This window comes from Solanum dulcamara, chromosome 2, assembly GCF_947179165.1.
Source record: "Solanum dulcamara chromosome 2, daSolDulc1.2, whole genome shotgun sequence".
NCBI lineage: Eukaryota > Viridiplantae > Streptophyta > Magnoliopsida > Solanales > Solanaceae > Solanum > Solanum dulcamara.
The window spans coordinates 80,936,783-80,952,787 of record NC_077238.1 but is presented as its reverse complement, the minus strand read 5'-3'; the positions used below and the strand labels follow the sequence as shown (position 1 = coordinate 80,952,787).

Genomic DNA, 16,005 nt, shown 5'->3' with positions numbered 1-16,005 from the left:
AATTTCAGAGTTCAAACTCAAAATCTTCGATGCTAAATAAGCATTCATTTCCTTTAGATCTGGAAAGTTCTTTTTACCTCCCCCAACCCCCACAACAAACCTCAATCAACAAACCTCAATATTGAGTTTCCGAAGTTGGTACCCAACCCGATTAATTTTTACTTATGTCGAACAACTTTATTTAGAGGTAAAATGTTCTTTATCAAAATATTCTCTATTTTTCGAACTCAAATTCAATATCTCTAGTTAAATATGAAAGGTAACTATCTCCATGGACATTTCCCATATTTTCCAATAATCCAGATATATTTCGAATGTTTGAAGCCCTACCAACATGAAGTGATTTTAGATAAATGATCACAATGTCCATATTTTGAATATTCTACTATTTTATTTTTGATTGTCGAGCCTGATCAACTCGACTCTTTTCATCACACCTCTAGATGAATTCATGTGTACCAAAATTTAGAATTGTCATTTCTTTTAAGTACCTTTTTTTAAAGTGATTATATAAAGCTGGGCCAAAGAAAAGGTACCAACTAAAACATAATGACAAAAGTAGAAGAGATGAAAAGAATAAATTTTGGAGTGTGATGAAATATTGGCATTTTCAGTAAAGAAACAAACATGTACACTTGCCCGTGATTATATCTCGTGTTGCAGGCCGAAAGGTAAAATTCACCTTAAAGAATCATTTGGTCCATTTGCCTTTACCAACTTTGTTCATCCTTTTTGTATTACTATATAGTATCAAATGAAAATTAAATAGACATCGCGAATAACAAAAGGTTGAGGAAATACGTTTGGTTATGGTGGAATGGATATTATCCCTCAGTCCATGATTGATCAGAAGTCTAAAATTCGTATCCTGGAAATGAAAAATACCAGGATAAAAAGTGTTTCCTCATTGCACAAGTTTCACGTGGTGGGGGAGGGGGTCACCAGACCCTGTTTACACCGCAAACCACGATACAACAATATATCCTGTATAATTTCACAAAGTGAAGTTCCACGACCCATGATCAAATTCATATTTTTTTTGGATAACCGAGAAATCCCCAGGGCCAATTGTGCAAGGTTCAAAACTCGTGGGATAATGAGTCCAGTCTTTTATTGTTCTCCACTTAAATACTAGGCTTTTGTTTACGGCAGGTTCCGAACCCGTGACATGCATCTAACCTACATGTCACGCATTAAGCTCTCAACACTAGACAAATCCATAAGTATACAGTCTGGATAAAGCGATTACTTATGAAAAAGCCACCATCATTAACATCTCGGAGCAGAATGTCAAAAATGCTACAAGCCTACAACAATTAGGCGATCACTTTCAAAGGTAACGAACATAGCAAGGTGAAAATAAAGTTGTATCATCAATGCCAAAAATTATCTTGAATCAAATATGATATATAGTTTAATAATACACAGAAAATACGAAAAGAAGTAGATAAAAAAGTATCAATACTTCTTAATTCTTATCTCCAAGCAACTTAATTGTACCCGGGCCTTGAAAATCCTTGTGATCATGAGTGCGGGGTGAGATTCATAGCAGCTGCACAGGTCCATTTGTTATACCCAGCTCAGTGCAGATTGAATTGAGGCCAGGTTCCTCTAACAGACTAAATGCACAAAATCCATAGTAGGCGTGATAAAGATCTGGCAGCTGCTCTGGAGTTTTACCAAAACCACCATACTGTAGAACCACAAAAAAAAAAGTGAGACTTTTAGCAGCTGAAAAAAAAGTCGGTGCTAATGTTCAAGCAATCATAGATGAGACAAAAGAAAGAGGAGTAGCCTTAGCACCTGGGATTGACAGGTGAAAAGAAATTTACGTAAGCCTTCATAGTTGATGAACTTGTGAGCCCCTAAGATCTTTAGAACTCCTCCCACCCTAATCAAGGACGTCAACTTGTCAGGCCAGAAGAAATAAAAGTGATATCTACTGAAGATGAGGAATTCGAACGCACCAGAAAGCATAACAGGTGTCAGTAGCTTTGTTTAGTCTACCTTGGAATCCACCATCAGTGGCTGCCTGTCTCTGCAAGAAGCAACATTGAGTCATACCAAATGCAAGACAGAAAGCTCGCATGGACCATTTCTCGGTCAAAGGACCAGATTTAAGGATTGAATTTGTACAAATAGTCATCACTGCTGGAGATATTTTCTCCTACTTCCTTACTTTGTTCTACATTACATTTACTTTTCTGTTTGTAATCTGGACCAGTCTCCACTATCTTTAAATCATTATGTTTATTCTTTGGAGAAATACTGAAAAGCATATTTAGCAGAGCAATATAAGAACCTGTTCACACAGTATTCGATGAAATTTTACCTGTAAGCTCCAGTCTAGAAGCAAGGGAACGTTTATAAAACAAGAGGATACATTCTTCGACAATATATCATCTTCAATTAATCCCATCAATCTGAGAGATGCAACCGCACAAAAAGTGGCACCACCTGTGATACTAAACAATCACCCTCTATGAGAACTATTATATTAATAGGAAAATGAACCATCTTTCACTCTACCACTTAAACTTTTGACCCAAGTTGATAAAAGGAGAAGATAATAAAAGAGATATGAAGAATAATTCTACCACCCATTTTTTTTCCAGATGAACTTGCAATAGTTTATTTGTCTCTCCAATCCCTACCCCCGCCCGCACCACAAAAAAGAAAAAAAGAAAGGGTCTTTCTAGTAATTAAAATCATCAAATTCTAATATGAGACATCAAAAGAGTGGACATCACTTGCAACAATGGTAAAAACTAGGGATCTAACAAGATGCATCAGTCGGAGTATTTACTCACCATGTGATTCTGAACTAGGAGTTAAACCAAAGCCACCATCGTATGACTGCATGAACCAGACAACAGTATTTGACATGAGAAGCATTACCAAGAATCAATGCAAAAGAAAACTCTAGTGATATGAAAACTAAAGCGATGAATCTATAACATTGACTCTTCTCACGAATAATCTGAGGAATGAGAGACTTATTAATCATAAGGGTGTCATTTATCATACTGAATCATTTCTAAGACCTTTAATCCTGAAAAGTTTCAAGTGGTTTTTCAGGTGGCAGCATTACATTGCAATGAGAAAGCACAAATATTGACCAAAACCCAAAAATTTAAAATAAGGATGTGAATGCTCAAATATTCTCTGTGAAAGTAAGAAAATTCCCTTATAACAGTCCTGTCTATGACGGCTTGTGCACCTTGACTATATAAACATAAATACTTAACTGGGTTTGTTTACAACCAATAAACTAAACATATTATTGTTGGTAATAGGAATGAATTTGTATACACCAAATATGAGATATCATTAATTCATTTAAGTTCACATCACCCGAGCGCTAACTATATCAAAGATACAGAACAAGAAATTTAGCGAAAACAGATGCTCATGCTCTGCATACCTGACAGTTTATTATGTACTCTGTGGCTTTCTCTTTGTCAATGCCACTCCAGTTTTCCAACATGGAAGAGATAGCCGCTGGTATACATGTCAGCAAAATCAATTTTCATTCTAAAGTATTTAAGTTCAATAAGCTCAATAGCATAGTATCTTCATACCTGCACAATATACAAAACGGAGGTCTGTCTCTGCCCTGCTATGAATGGGCATAAAGCTGGAAAATGAAGAAAAAAAAGTAGCAGTCAATAAAAAAGAACCTAAATAGGAATAAACTAACACCCATATCTTCTGAGATCAGGATTATGGAACACTCTTTTGCATGTCAAAGTTTTTCAATTTGTTGTGGAAAAGGAAATGGGAGTAAAAGAAACATGACATACTAATTTCACAGTTGGGACATGTGTACAGGAGCTTTATCAATATTTATATGTAAAAGATGCATCTAATTGTATAGCTCTCAAGACATGGCAGAATCAATGATGCATATAACAATCTGTATGTCCTAGCTTTCCAACAGCAATTGTTTAATGCCTCAATACATAACGAGATGTACAATTACCATGGCTTAAGTACTTTCAGCGCTTTCTTTTTTATTATTAAATTAGTATTCCTTTATCCTTTTTCTTTGCTGCCCTTCTTTTCCTTTTTATTCTTGTTTCTTTTCAGGGCACATACTCCAGGATAATTGAATTATTATTTAGTAAGCACAAAAAAAATCATTGACCTTCAGAAATAACAAAACAACAAAATCTGAAACCAGACATGCTGAGTAAGAAATATAAGCAATCCTTTTTGGCCATTACACAGTTGTTACCGAAAGATGTCTAACCAGTAGATGGTTCTGTCTGTTTTCTGTAATTCTAGGCTTCTAGCTAAATCAATATGAGGTTGCATAAGCAACGCCCACCAGCTGAAATGTGCTGCTCCACTTTGTGAATGCTATTATAACAGAAGTGGTGATCTGTAAAAGTTAGAAAGGGGTATACCATTTTCATGAGGTAGGAGCTCCGAATAGTATTATCCTTATTTGTCTCATTCATTTTTTTTCAACCTTTGCTGGAAAAAAGTTTACTAGTTACAGATTTTAAGAAAAGAAAATGATATCTCCAAATAGAGAACCAATGGGGTTGGTACCTGGGTGTAGAGTGCATTTAGCATTCTACATTCTACCATATGTGCTAGGAGAGTAAGCAAAAACAATGGTGTATAGACCCAACGGTATTTGAAGTTTAACAAAGAACCTTTTTTTTATGAAGTAACAAAGAACAAAGAACTTCGTTAGAGACAAAATAAGGAGGCTATGTTAGATATAGAATGTATCACTGATCAAAGAATTGAAAACAATAGAAAGAAAGGCCATAAAAAGTACCTCCCATCATGTTGCTGAAGATTTTTCATTGATTTGATGATTGACATGGAATCCAGTAGTGAAAAATCATAGCCAAGAGTCTTCAATATGGATAGTGCGCAGTAAGTACTTGCCAAATGACTGCAATTTGGGATTGCATCCTGTGTACGGACCATAAGACCAGTAAGTCCAGAGGAATAAGTTTTCTAGATCGGTTATCCTCAACAACAATTAACAGTTAATAATAACCACATTCTTGTACCCCATAGTCATTTGGTTGAAACTGAGAACTTCTAGAACCATGGAACCCATAAAATTGTCCTGCAAAAAAACAGAAGTCCCAATAAATTTCTCCTGTTTTCAACTTAAGGACTGCTTGCTAATCAAAGTCACTTCTCTACATTAACTGAACCATACCATTGCTCAGTTCAGCTTTGTCTTGCGGATGAGCTTGCAGTGATAAAACCCAATTAATCACCCCTTCTTTGTCAACCTGGCATCAATAAAAAGATCACTTTTGCTATCCAACTTTTCTAAACATTCAAAATTAGATAATTCTCGCTTTAGCCTTTTTCAGCAAACAGCTTCAAATTTGATTATGCCGCATTAAATTTTATTATTACACAATCTAAAATGTAGGGTGTAATGAGATGAGTCATAGCTTATTCAAACAACAGCATATAAAGAAGTAATTAGCACGGGGATTAACAGAAAGCTGGATTAATTCAAAAGTTAGTCAGTACGGGTGGATGGCTGAGATTAAACCTGTTATCGCATATAAAACCAATTTAATTCGAGAGAAGAGGCATGAATCTGGTATGATATTCTCTTCTCTCGTGTTCTTCTTCTCTCTCTCTATTTCCTCACAATCTTCTCAATCAATCTCGATTGTTATCCATGGAAACTTCCTAAAATGCTCACCTAATATCAGGTTCATCTTTTCAGGTATGGTGGTGATTTCATTATTGCGATTGAAGTGAAGAAATATTAGTTAGATCTGGATTTTTTCTCATTTAGCTGTTGTTTATTGCTTTCATTGTAATTCAACTCCTTGTCAGACTGTTTGTCTCGTATCTGTTATAATTCTATTGGTGGTTAGCACCGATGCAGTATATAACAAATTTTATAATTAGAATCATTTCAATAGATGATTGACAAGCAAATACAGACATGAATTGTGATTAAAAAAAGAGTATTAACTACACAATATAGACAAAATATATAAATATTCACTTCTGTGAGAGTAGCGAAAACATTGTTGATATCTAAAATCGACGGTGAACTGAAAAGTCGAGAGCAATACTTACGCGATCGAGAGAGCGAAGGATGTCGAGACCGCAGATGGCAAAGTAAGCAAGAGTAAGGCGATTGATCTCTTGCGATTGGTAAGGTGAAGGTAGTAGCTCAAGCATCATCTCTAAATAGCAAATATGGCGATTTCTATCGAAGAACATAGGGATAGGGATTGAATCTAGCTCAGATTCTAGATCGGATAAGCTCAGAAACGGATCATCTTTCTCCGCCATGGTAGCGATCTAGTCGGAAGACAGCCGGCGGCGAGAAATTCCGGCGACTCGGAGTTTTCACTATTTTTTTGCAATTGTTTGCATAACCCCTTTTTACTTTTTTAGTTTTTCCAAATTCGTTTTTTCTTTTTTAACTTTTAGCCGTTTGTCGGCTATTTATATTGGAGTCGAACTAATCGAAATTTACATGTATAGTGCTCATTCGGAGTAGCACTCTTTATCAAGGATTTTTTTTTCATATGATAGCTCGAAACGGAGATCTCTAGTTTACAGCTTGTTTGGATGGTGGTTTTTGTGGTATGGTTAGTGAGATAACTACGTTTGTTTTGATTGTTTTTTTAATTACATGGTATGATATGGTATGGTTTGGTTTCATAGTTTTGTAACGATAAAACCCTCACTTTTTAAAACCACCAATTTGGTGGTATTACATTGTTTTTTTTTTCCAATTATACCTTTACTTTATTTTAAATAATTCTAATTTATCCTTTATTTTTTATTAAACGTTACCCTAATATATCTATTGTTTTCACCGTCGTATTACTCATTCTCCTCCGCAATAATTTTTGAAGCTTCTAGAGATTTCAAATTGAAATTCTCTCTTCAATTGTGCTCGTTATCTATTCAATTGAAATTTTTAGGAATTTCAAATTAAAATTTTCTTTTCAATTATTATTAATATTTATAATAATTAAGGGTATTTTTGTAATTTTATCAGTTACGATACAGTGTCATACAGTCAAACCAAACGTAGTATTGTACCGTACAATACAGTACCATATCATACCATACCGTACATTATGAAATCATGGAAAATCACCATCCAAACGATGTTGGAAGGAGCTGTCACATCCACCGCATCACATTCATGATCGTTCGGACATAAAAGTTACAACTTTTTTCGTATTAATTTTTCACTTTAATGTTTTACTATGAAAAAATCAAAATAAATTATATTATAATTCAGATTTAAGTAATTGTTTATAACTTATTTTTCAATTCACTTTTCACTTCCAAGATTATATTTTAGTATAGTATATTCAAGTGTTCTTTGTAAGAAAATATACCTAATACAACTCAATTTTCAATTTCCATGGTATAAATACAAAAAAAGTACAAGATATTTAAAATTTATAACCAACGCTTACTTATTCTTTTGATTTTTCGCCTAAGTACTCGTTTTCGGAGCTTGACTAAGACTTCCTGTCATGTAAAATCCATTATAATGGAAGATTTTTTTTATTCATAAAGCTCAAAAATTGAATTTGCTTATTAACGATAAATAAATAAATCATAGGATGTCGACACTTTTCACCTATGATAAAAATTAGTCAAGTTCATTTTGGATTTTTTAAAATTAAACTAATTAAACATATGTATTGTAAAAGATATAATTTGAATCTTATCATATTAACATGTCTTATTATTCTTAATTTTCTTCCATAGAGTGTCAATAAAAGTGAATGAGAATATTGAAATTAAAAAGTTATTATTAAATATAAAAATATAAATATTTTTAAAAATAGATTAAAGTGGAATTAAGATATACAAATTGAAAGGACTTCTTATTGAGCAAAGAAAACATATGCATGTTCTTGGCCCAATTACTTAATTGTTGGGTTCCCCTATTTGGGCCTTTTGCTTAAATCCCAATAATACTAATAGCGGATTGACTTATAAGTTTCTTATAAACTGTTTTTAGCTTTTTTGAGTGTTTGACTGATTAATTTAAAATTATTTTATGCTTAAAATAAGCCTAAAAAAATAATTGGATCTGTTTGGCTCAGCTTATCTAAAGCACCTTATAAGCTAAAAACAACTTATGAGCTGCTTAAAATACGTTAAGCCAAACAAGCACTAAATCACTACTAAAATGCAGTAAATATTTATCGTGTTTAAATCAAATTATGTAAAAATAAATAATTTATAATTAAGTGATTTAATAAAATTAGAATACATGTCAATTACCTATAGTAATGTGCTAAATATTAACATAGAATCACACGTCATGCACCTATGTACATATGTCATTTTTCAATGCATTAGCCATTAGCAATATCACGATACCAATTTATTTAAATCCAATATTTTTGACGCGAAATATAACTTTTATATAAGATTCACTACTAAAGATCTAACGAATTAAATTCATAAGTTTTAAATTTTGAATATCCCCTCAAATCTAGCGGAATCAAATTAGTTGGTTGTCTATTCATTCCAACTAAGAATTTAATTATTTAATGCATTGTGTCTCTAAATAGAATTTAGAGATATTGTAATTTTTATTATTATGCCTTCATAATGAACAAATAATTTGGAATCTGCCTAAGAATAATTTCCATACATTAATCACGTGAGGTTTATTTAGAGGAACATGTTTCACCAACCAAAAGTAGATCTAAGATTTTAAACACATTTTATTTTTTCTCATTCCTCATCCGGTATCTAAAATATTCGCATTGAGGTTTGAATTAAATTCATATTCGCGTATTATATAACTCATTTCTGGGGTGATATTTTTAATATGATTTTTTTTATTGCCAAGAGCTCGAACTCAAAATTTTGATTAAAAGTGAAGTATTCCAACCATCCCATCACAATCCACGCGTTGATGAGTACTCGACATTTGTCACTTCTTAGTGTTAGTATATATATATCGAGTTGAAAGCAATAAATACATTATTTGTACTTGTATATCCTTCTTTGAGCAGATGGTCTATTAAAAATAATTTCTTTATCGCATGAAATTGCGAAGATAGAGATAAAATATGCGTATATCCTATCTTTTCAAACTCTACTTATAAAATTACACTGAATATGTTGTTGTAGTTATTGTTATTATTATTATTGTTGTTATGATAATACTTTTACCAAAATATAGATTCACACGTGTCAACAATTTAACAATCCCAATTTACAGCTCAAAAAGAAATTAGTTCCTTGTTATAGGCAATTAGTTTATATCTTTCCTTTTTAATAACGGTGGTGCTTGGAATCATCTAGATTTACATGGATTTTAATTATTTCATCAATTCTAAAATTTAAATCGAATTGAAACTATCTCTTACTTTTCTTACTGCATCCAAAAGTTTGAACGTTTTCTTTTTGAACTGCACCAAACAATTATGAAGATTTCTAAACGCGAGAAATGGTTCATTAATTATACATAATTGGTTCCGAATGTATTATATTGTCTTCAACTTCATCATCAACATTGTTTTCTCTTATGGTATCCAAAATTTCTTCTAAACTTTGGACTTCTGAACATATATTATTTTCACTCGGATAATCTAATAGACTATTGACATTCATTTTATTACGGTAACCGAAATTATTAATCACGACCTCAAATTCATGAATGTCGTTTTTACAAGAGGGTTCATTTAAATTCCTTGGAGCTTCATCTCCCAATGATGTAATCAAAATTAACATTTATTGAATATCGAGAATACTCTTTAAATTAATAAATATTAATTTATCGATTAAATAATAACTCTACAAAATAATAATATTTTATAATTTTGACAATATTAATTTAAATAGATTTTACTGTATTATCAAATTTTACTATATGTAACTTCAATGATAGATCGTCCCATGGAGCTATCCCAACTATGTGACAACCAATATAATTGAACAAATAATTGCATGGAAAAAAAAAGCTGCACAAAGGTTATTGCCTTACTTTACAACTAATAAATAGTAATAATGTAATGCATGGCAATGGCATAGAAAATTGCTTTTTGCATGAAAATAAACTCAAAAGACATAATATTCCCTTGAAGAGATTTGTTACATTTATTATATTGTACATTAATATAAATTAATTAAAGCAAGGAATTAGATTCTTAATTTTTTTTTTCTCTCTGTCCATTTCTTCTAAGTTTTGATCCACAACATGTTGCCATGCACAAAAAAACATCAAAATCTAAATTAATGGAGGCCAGTAATTTATGGAAGTCGTGATTAATTATTTGGTTAATTAAAACTTAGAAAATTATACTACTAAAAACGCATAGTTTCGATAGAATTCACTGAGAATTAGGTATTTTAAACATGTTTTTGAAGGAAATGTCCGTCAAAAATTCATATTTTTTAGTAGTGTTATATGTGTAATGTACATAAAAAAGCATAGGAGACCGGGAGAAAAGAAGAAAGACACTTTTGATGGTGACATCCCACCAACGTTTGCCTTTTCATTTTTAAAATTAAACGTTTATATTATTTTCGATTCGATATTCGGTATCTGTATTGAAGTTCGATTCAATTTAAATTCGTGTATTGCAGACTCAATTTTGAAAGGGGCGCTCCCAATAGGTTTGTTTCCATTTCTATAGGTCGAACTTGAAATCTCTGATAAAAGATAGAAGAATCTCAACCCATAACCCACCATAATTCATATTAGTAAATGTTAGAATTTAGGATTTCTTGTTTGAATGTAAGCATTTTAGCTTGATCTAATTAATAAGCATGGTGTACTAATTCTCTCCACCTTTTAAAAGTATTTTGTATTCACGATTGATCACTAGCTATGATTCTATTAGTTCTGATTCGTGTTGCACAGAATCAATTATGACGAAACGTTTTTTTATTAGGAATTTCTTATGTGTTGAAGTTGTATTAGAGAATGTACAAATATAGAGTTTAACCTCACGATCACGCATTATCAAAAGAAATTTCTACATACTTGGTTCATAAAAGAATTAGTTTAAGATATATATACATTGGTAGTACAAGTCATATTTGATCACCTTACCTGTTTTAATTAGCAGGTAATCTGTCTCATTTTCAATATGACGAATATAACATTCTTTAGAAGACTTAATTACCAAAATCCTTTATGTTAGGTGACCTGTTAATGCATGCATATATAACATACTCTACAGTAATGATGTATATAACTTAAATTTTAAAAAAAATTGTTTGTCTGTTTCATGATTGAAACAAGATATCATAAAAGGATGTAATAGGCTAATAGCTTACAAAAAAGAAAACATTATATCCTTGTTCAAACCCTAATATTTACAAGCTAATTAAGTAAAGCAAAAAGAGAAAAAATGCTCTTCCTTTATATTTCTTTACATCTCTCCTCTCTTTTGTTCTTTCTTCTTTACTCAACTTTATTTCTTAATTTCCCTCTTTTCTATCCTCTTTGGTGTATATAGTGTGATATTCTCCACCATATATCAAACTTTTACAAAAGAGAAAAAATAATATTTGAAGCACTTGCTAGTACAATAATGGCTTTCTCATCTATTCCTTTCTATCTAGATCCTCCCAATTGGCAAGAGGTAAATAAGAATTTGTATTCATCTATAGCTTCTTCACTAAAAAAAATAACTAAGAAAAACTAGTAATTTGGGGAAAAAGATAAATGTTCCCACTTTCTTTAATTTTCCAAAATCCTTAATTTGAATATACTAAATACCATATAGTAGTATTTGATTTTTCTTCTCTTTTTGCAAAATTTTGTAGCAAGCAAATCATCATCAACAACAACAACTCGGAGTTACTAATTATGAGAACTCCTCTCAGCTCTCGCCAGCTGTGTTGCCACCTCCAGTAACAACAACAGGAGGAAGAGGTGGTGGTCCAGCTGGCTTAATTAGGTTTGGCTCGAGTACAGAACGAGCCAGGCTAGCAAAAATAACACAGCCAGGGACGGCCTTAAAATGTCCACGTTGTGAGTCGATAAACACTAAGTTTTGTTACTTCAACAACTACAACCTTTCTCAACCGCGCCATTTTTGCAAGACTTGTCGGAGGTATTGGACTAGAGGTGGCGCGCTGAGGAATGTCCCCGTTGGAGGTGGTTGTCGGAGGAAGAACAAGAGAATTGGTAAAAGAACTAGATCATCAAAATCCCCAATTAGAAGTGAAAGATCCAGAAATGGTCCAATTATTACTTCTAATTATAATACTACTACTATTTCTTTCCCTAGCCATTTGCCTACTCCAAGTACACATTTGTCATTCTTGAATACCCCTTATCATAATTTCAATGACTTCAATTCTACACAAAATGGTTTGAATTTTGGAGAAATTCAACCTCATGAGGGTGATGCAACATTTGTTGACCAATTTAGACTTCAACAAATGCAACAATTTTCCTTCTCCTCCCCCTTGGAACAACCTAGTAATTTTTATCCAAATTATAGTGAATTTGGGATTAGTCATGATCTGGAAAATGTGAAGGTGGAAGTGGATAAAAGTAGTACCAATAGCCAAGGGATGAATTTACAAAGAAATAACAACTTGGGGGTAAACCAATTTTGGACAGATTATAATATTTCTAGTACTTCCACTAGCCAACTATTGTGATTTTCTTGATCCATCTTCAAGAGAAAACCATATGATCAAGCTGCTTGAGTTCTTATTTTCTTTGGATAATGGTGACGTCCTGGCCAACTTCTGCATACATTATTTCACATGCGTACCTACTGTCTCTCAACAGCACATGCAGTATTTCAGATTATTCTGCCTACCAAAACTATACAACAAACTTGAGCTTTTTGTTTACTAACTACTCTACAGGTTTCTGTTTACCGGATAACTCTGCTCATCCAGGCTAGGAAGCAAGTATGGAATTCCTTTCGATTTGCTTTTATAAAAAAGTCTCAAAGCTTCAATGGTAGGTTTTCTAGTTCTCATTTTTTGGTTCTTTAGTATTGTGTTATGAATGTGTTTAAAAAATGTAATTTTTATTTTTATTTTTTAAATCCATTGAAGATCTTCAAACATCATCTAACAATCATGAAGATGATGATTTTGATTCTAAGAGATGTAATCCAATGTCCTGTACTAAGTATGACTTGATTATATAGTGAGTGATCTTCTTCTTCAAGGGAATTTATTAACTTATATATAAGTAAAAAAAAACATTTTTTATGAATCAAAACGGATTTAATTAAACCCCTTGACTTTATATAACTCAGACCCCTTGGCTAGTAGCCAGAAGTAAATAGATGAGCTAAATGATCTTATTATTATACATTAGTCGAATGAAAATAATGGATTCAATTAAACTCATAAATTTACTTTAAATTCATGTTTTTGATAAAAAAATTTTATTTACTGGAATCGAATAATATAATATAATATTACTTGCACTTATTTCGTGAATATTCTAACACGTATATACATAACATGAATCAACTCATTATATTAACATTACACTTTCTCTTTATATAGTTTGAGTCAAAAGTAACGAATTTAATTGAATTAAATAGTACCCCTCTTAAATTTGCTTATACCTGTAACTCAATAACAACAACAACATAATAATATATTAAAGTATAATCCCATAATTGTAAAATTTGGGGAAAAAGTACAATATATGCTGCTTTTATTCATACCTTTGTAATTGTAGGATATATTGTCAGTGATGATTGCTTAGCCAAGCATAGCAAAAGAAACATAGTTCATTAAATGATACAAACTCACCCCATATATTTTTTTTTTCATTCGATGTCTATATTCATATTAATTTGAATTCATATCGTATAGAACTTATTTGAAGAAGCGTTTTCTATATATCAAGAATTTTTCATATCAAAGCTTAAAATTAAAGTTTTTGATTTACTAAAAAATATAGTCTCATCCCCTACACCATATCTTTCTGTTTTCATTAAAAAAAAATATTATTTTTCCATTTCTCTTGTTATACACTATAACTACTAGCTGTAGTACTTGTTTGTTTGTTGTATATATTGAATAGAGAGATGAACAAATAGGGGAACTAAATAAAACGCCAAATTGTGCACTCAAAACAATGCTAATAGAAAAAGTTGTAGCCTCATTATTGATACTCCTTCCACTATAATTTTAATTCATAAATAATAATATATTCAGTATAATTTTATAATTGAAATTTACAAAAAATAAAATATCATATTCTTTCTTTTAGTAGTATATGCCAAGCAAGAAATAAATTATAATTTATAAACTTCTAATATTATACTTATGAAATAATTTATAATAATATTATACTCGTTTTAGATTATAAGTTTTTTTAATTAAAAAAACTCCTTTTTTTAAATAAAAATTTAAAATGTTTATTTAATTATTTTTTTAAGGAAGGAATCTGAATGGAATTTGCTTTTGCAATAACCAAGACTAATAAATTTTACTAAGAATAAAGCTTCACAAAGCAACAGTCAAAGAAGCATCTTCCCCTCCAGCCCCACTCCTCCTCAACAAAGGCACAAAAAGATGACCAACAGAGGGAAAATATGGTAATATTTTCATATGAAAAAATCAACAAATTTTTTCACTATTTTAGTGAGAATATATTTTAACCACGTATTTTTTGAAATCCCAGTAAACTGGTTTGGTAAAAATGAGTAAAAAATTATTATCTATCGATATTATAATTTTTTTCAATTTGCTGTGAAAAAATCTTTGTTTCTAATAGTGATAAAATTAAAGAATATTTTGACATACTATATATACGGTTTAAGATGACAAAATTCAAAAGTGTCATTTACTTTCTTAAATTTCATGTGTCTAGTCAAATTAAAATAAATAAATTAAAACGAGAGGGATCAGAGTAATTAATTAATAAAAATCCTAGAGTGATGATGACGGTGAAGTGAGGTACGGTACAGTGGAAAACCAAGAGAAATGGCAAAGGAGAAGGCCCCATGTATAGAGGCTACGTTTTGTCATGTGGGTTTCGAAAAAAATAGAGTGTTCACGTATTTTATTTTCATCTCGTAAAAATAAAATAATAAGTATGAAGCATCGATAATGACGATGATAATGGTGATGCGTGAAAATACTCGAAAGGCAAAAGCGGAGCCGATGGAATAGTATCTTCAGTAGTTGACCATGGTGATGGTGTCTGGATTAGTCACTTTTTATCATTTGATAATTTGAACATTTTTGGAACCATGTCCTTCCTTAAGGCTTACGTAAACACGAGATATTTTGTACACCTAATTAAAAATTGATACCCTTAAAATTTTTACAAAGTGATAATATTTTCACAACGATGAACGAACTTTACAAAGTAGTTACAGAGAATGACCAATAATCTGTTCAACACGCTATTGAATTATATATGTTTGTGTAACGACCCATTAGGTCATTTTGAGTACTAGGGTCTTTTTATTTCATAAAAAACTCACTCCGTAAATTTTTAATAGATATTTTGGACTATTTGATAACTATAATTATTTAGTTGAGGGATAAATTTAAATAACTAATTTAATTAGTGGCTAAGTTGATAATTTATTTAATACTTTATACCAATTATTAAAACAAAAGGATAGGGTTTATAAATTATAATTACATAAAGAAATTTAGAAAAGAAAAGTTCGTAGGCGGTTGGCGTGAATACAGAACAAACTAAAGAGATATCGAGTTTTCTGGTGAGAGATTCTTTACTTTGTACACTATTTATGCCTATAATTAATTGTTATCAGGATAGATAGTAATCTCTATTTGGTAAAAATAGAAGAGAGAGGAATAAGTGAATTGATATGGGTTGAAAATTGAGAGAAGTAGCAGGCACGAGGAACAAGGGTAATAATGATGTCTATGCTTATGTGAAAATGAGATAATGATGGATAGATAAGAATTGCATTGATCATTGGAAGATTGGCATAAAATTTTATGTTTACTTTTATTTTATTTTATTTTCGTTCTTTTTCAGAAGTGCATATCATTTGTATTGGAATTCTTGAATTGTGATTATTGGATAGTTTG

The 16,005-nt window shown here is 31.3% G+C and overlaps 2 protein-coding genes across 2 annotated transcripts; one reads left to right on the top strand and one right to left on the bottom strand.

Moving 5' to 3' along the window:
• Nucleotides 1-1,249: 1,249 nt before the first annotated feature.
• On the bottom strand, nt 1,250-6,417 carry LOC129881019 (geranylgeranyl transferase type-1 subunit beta). Its single transcript, XM_055955330.1, has 11 exons — nt 6,079-6,417; nt 5,189-5,264; nt 5,034-5,092; nt 4,793-4,932; nt 3,582-3,637; nt 3,425-3,501; nt 2,811-2,856; nt 2,333-2,457; nt 1,968-2,038; nt 1,804-1,891; nt 1,250-1,693 (listed from the first exon to the last, which is right to left on the bottom strand). Exons 1-11 carry the CDS (start codon nt 6,295-6,297, stop codon nt 1,544-1,546), a joined length of 1,107 nt encoding a protein of 368 aa, XP_055811305.1. The 5' UTR covers nt 6,298-6,417; the 3' UTR covers nt 1,250-1,543.
• Nucleotides 6,418-11,421: 5,004 nt separating this feature from the next.
• Nucleotides 11,422-13,141, top strand: LOC129878586 (dof zinc finger protein DOF3.6). The gene is made up of 2 exons (XM_055953470.1): nt 11,422-11,588; nt 11,773-13,141. The coding sequence occupies exons 1-2, from the start codon at nt 11,538-11,540 to the stop codon at nt 12,616-12,618; spliced, it is 897 nt and encodes a 298-aa protein (XP_055809445.1). The 5' UTR covers nt 11,422-11,537; the 3' UTR covers nt 12,619-13,141.
• The last annotated feature ends 2,864 nt before the right edge of the window (nt 13,142-16,005 follow it).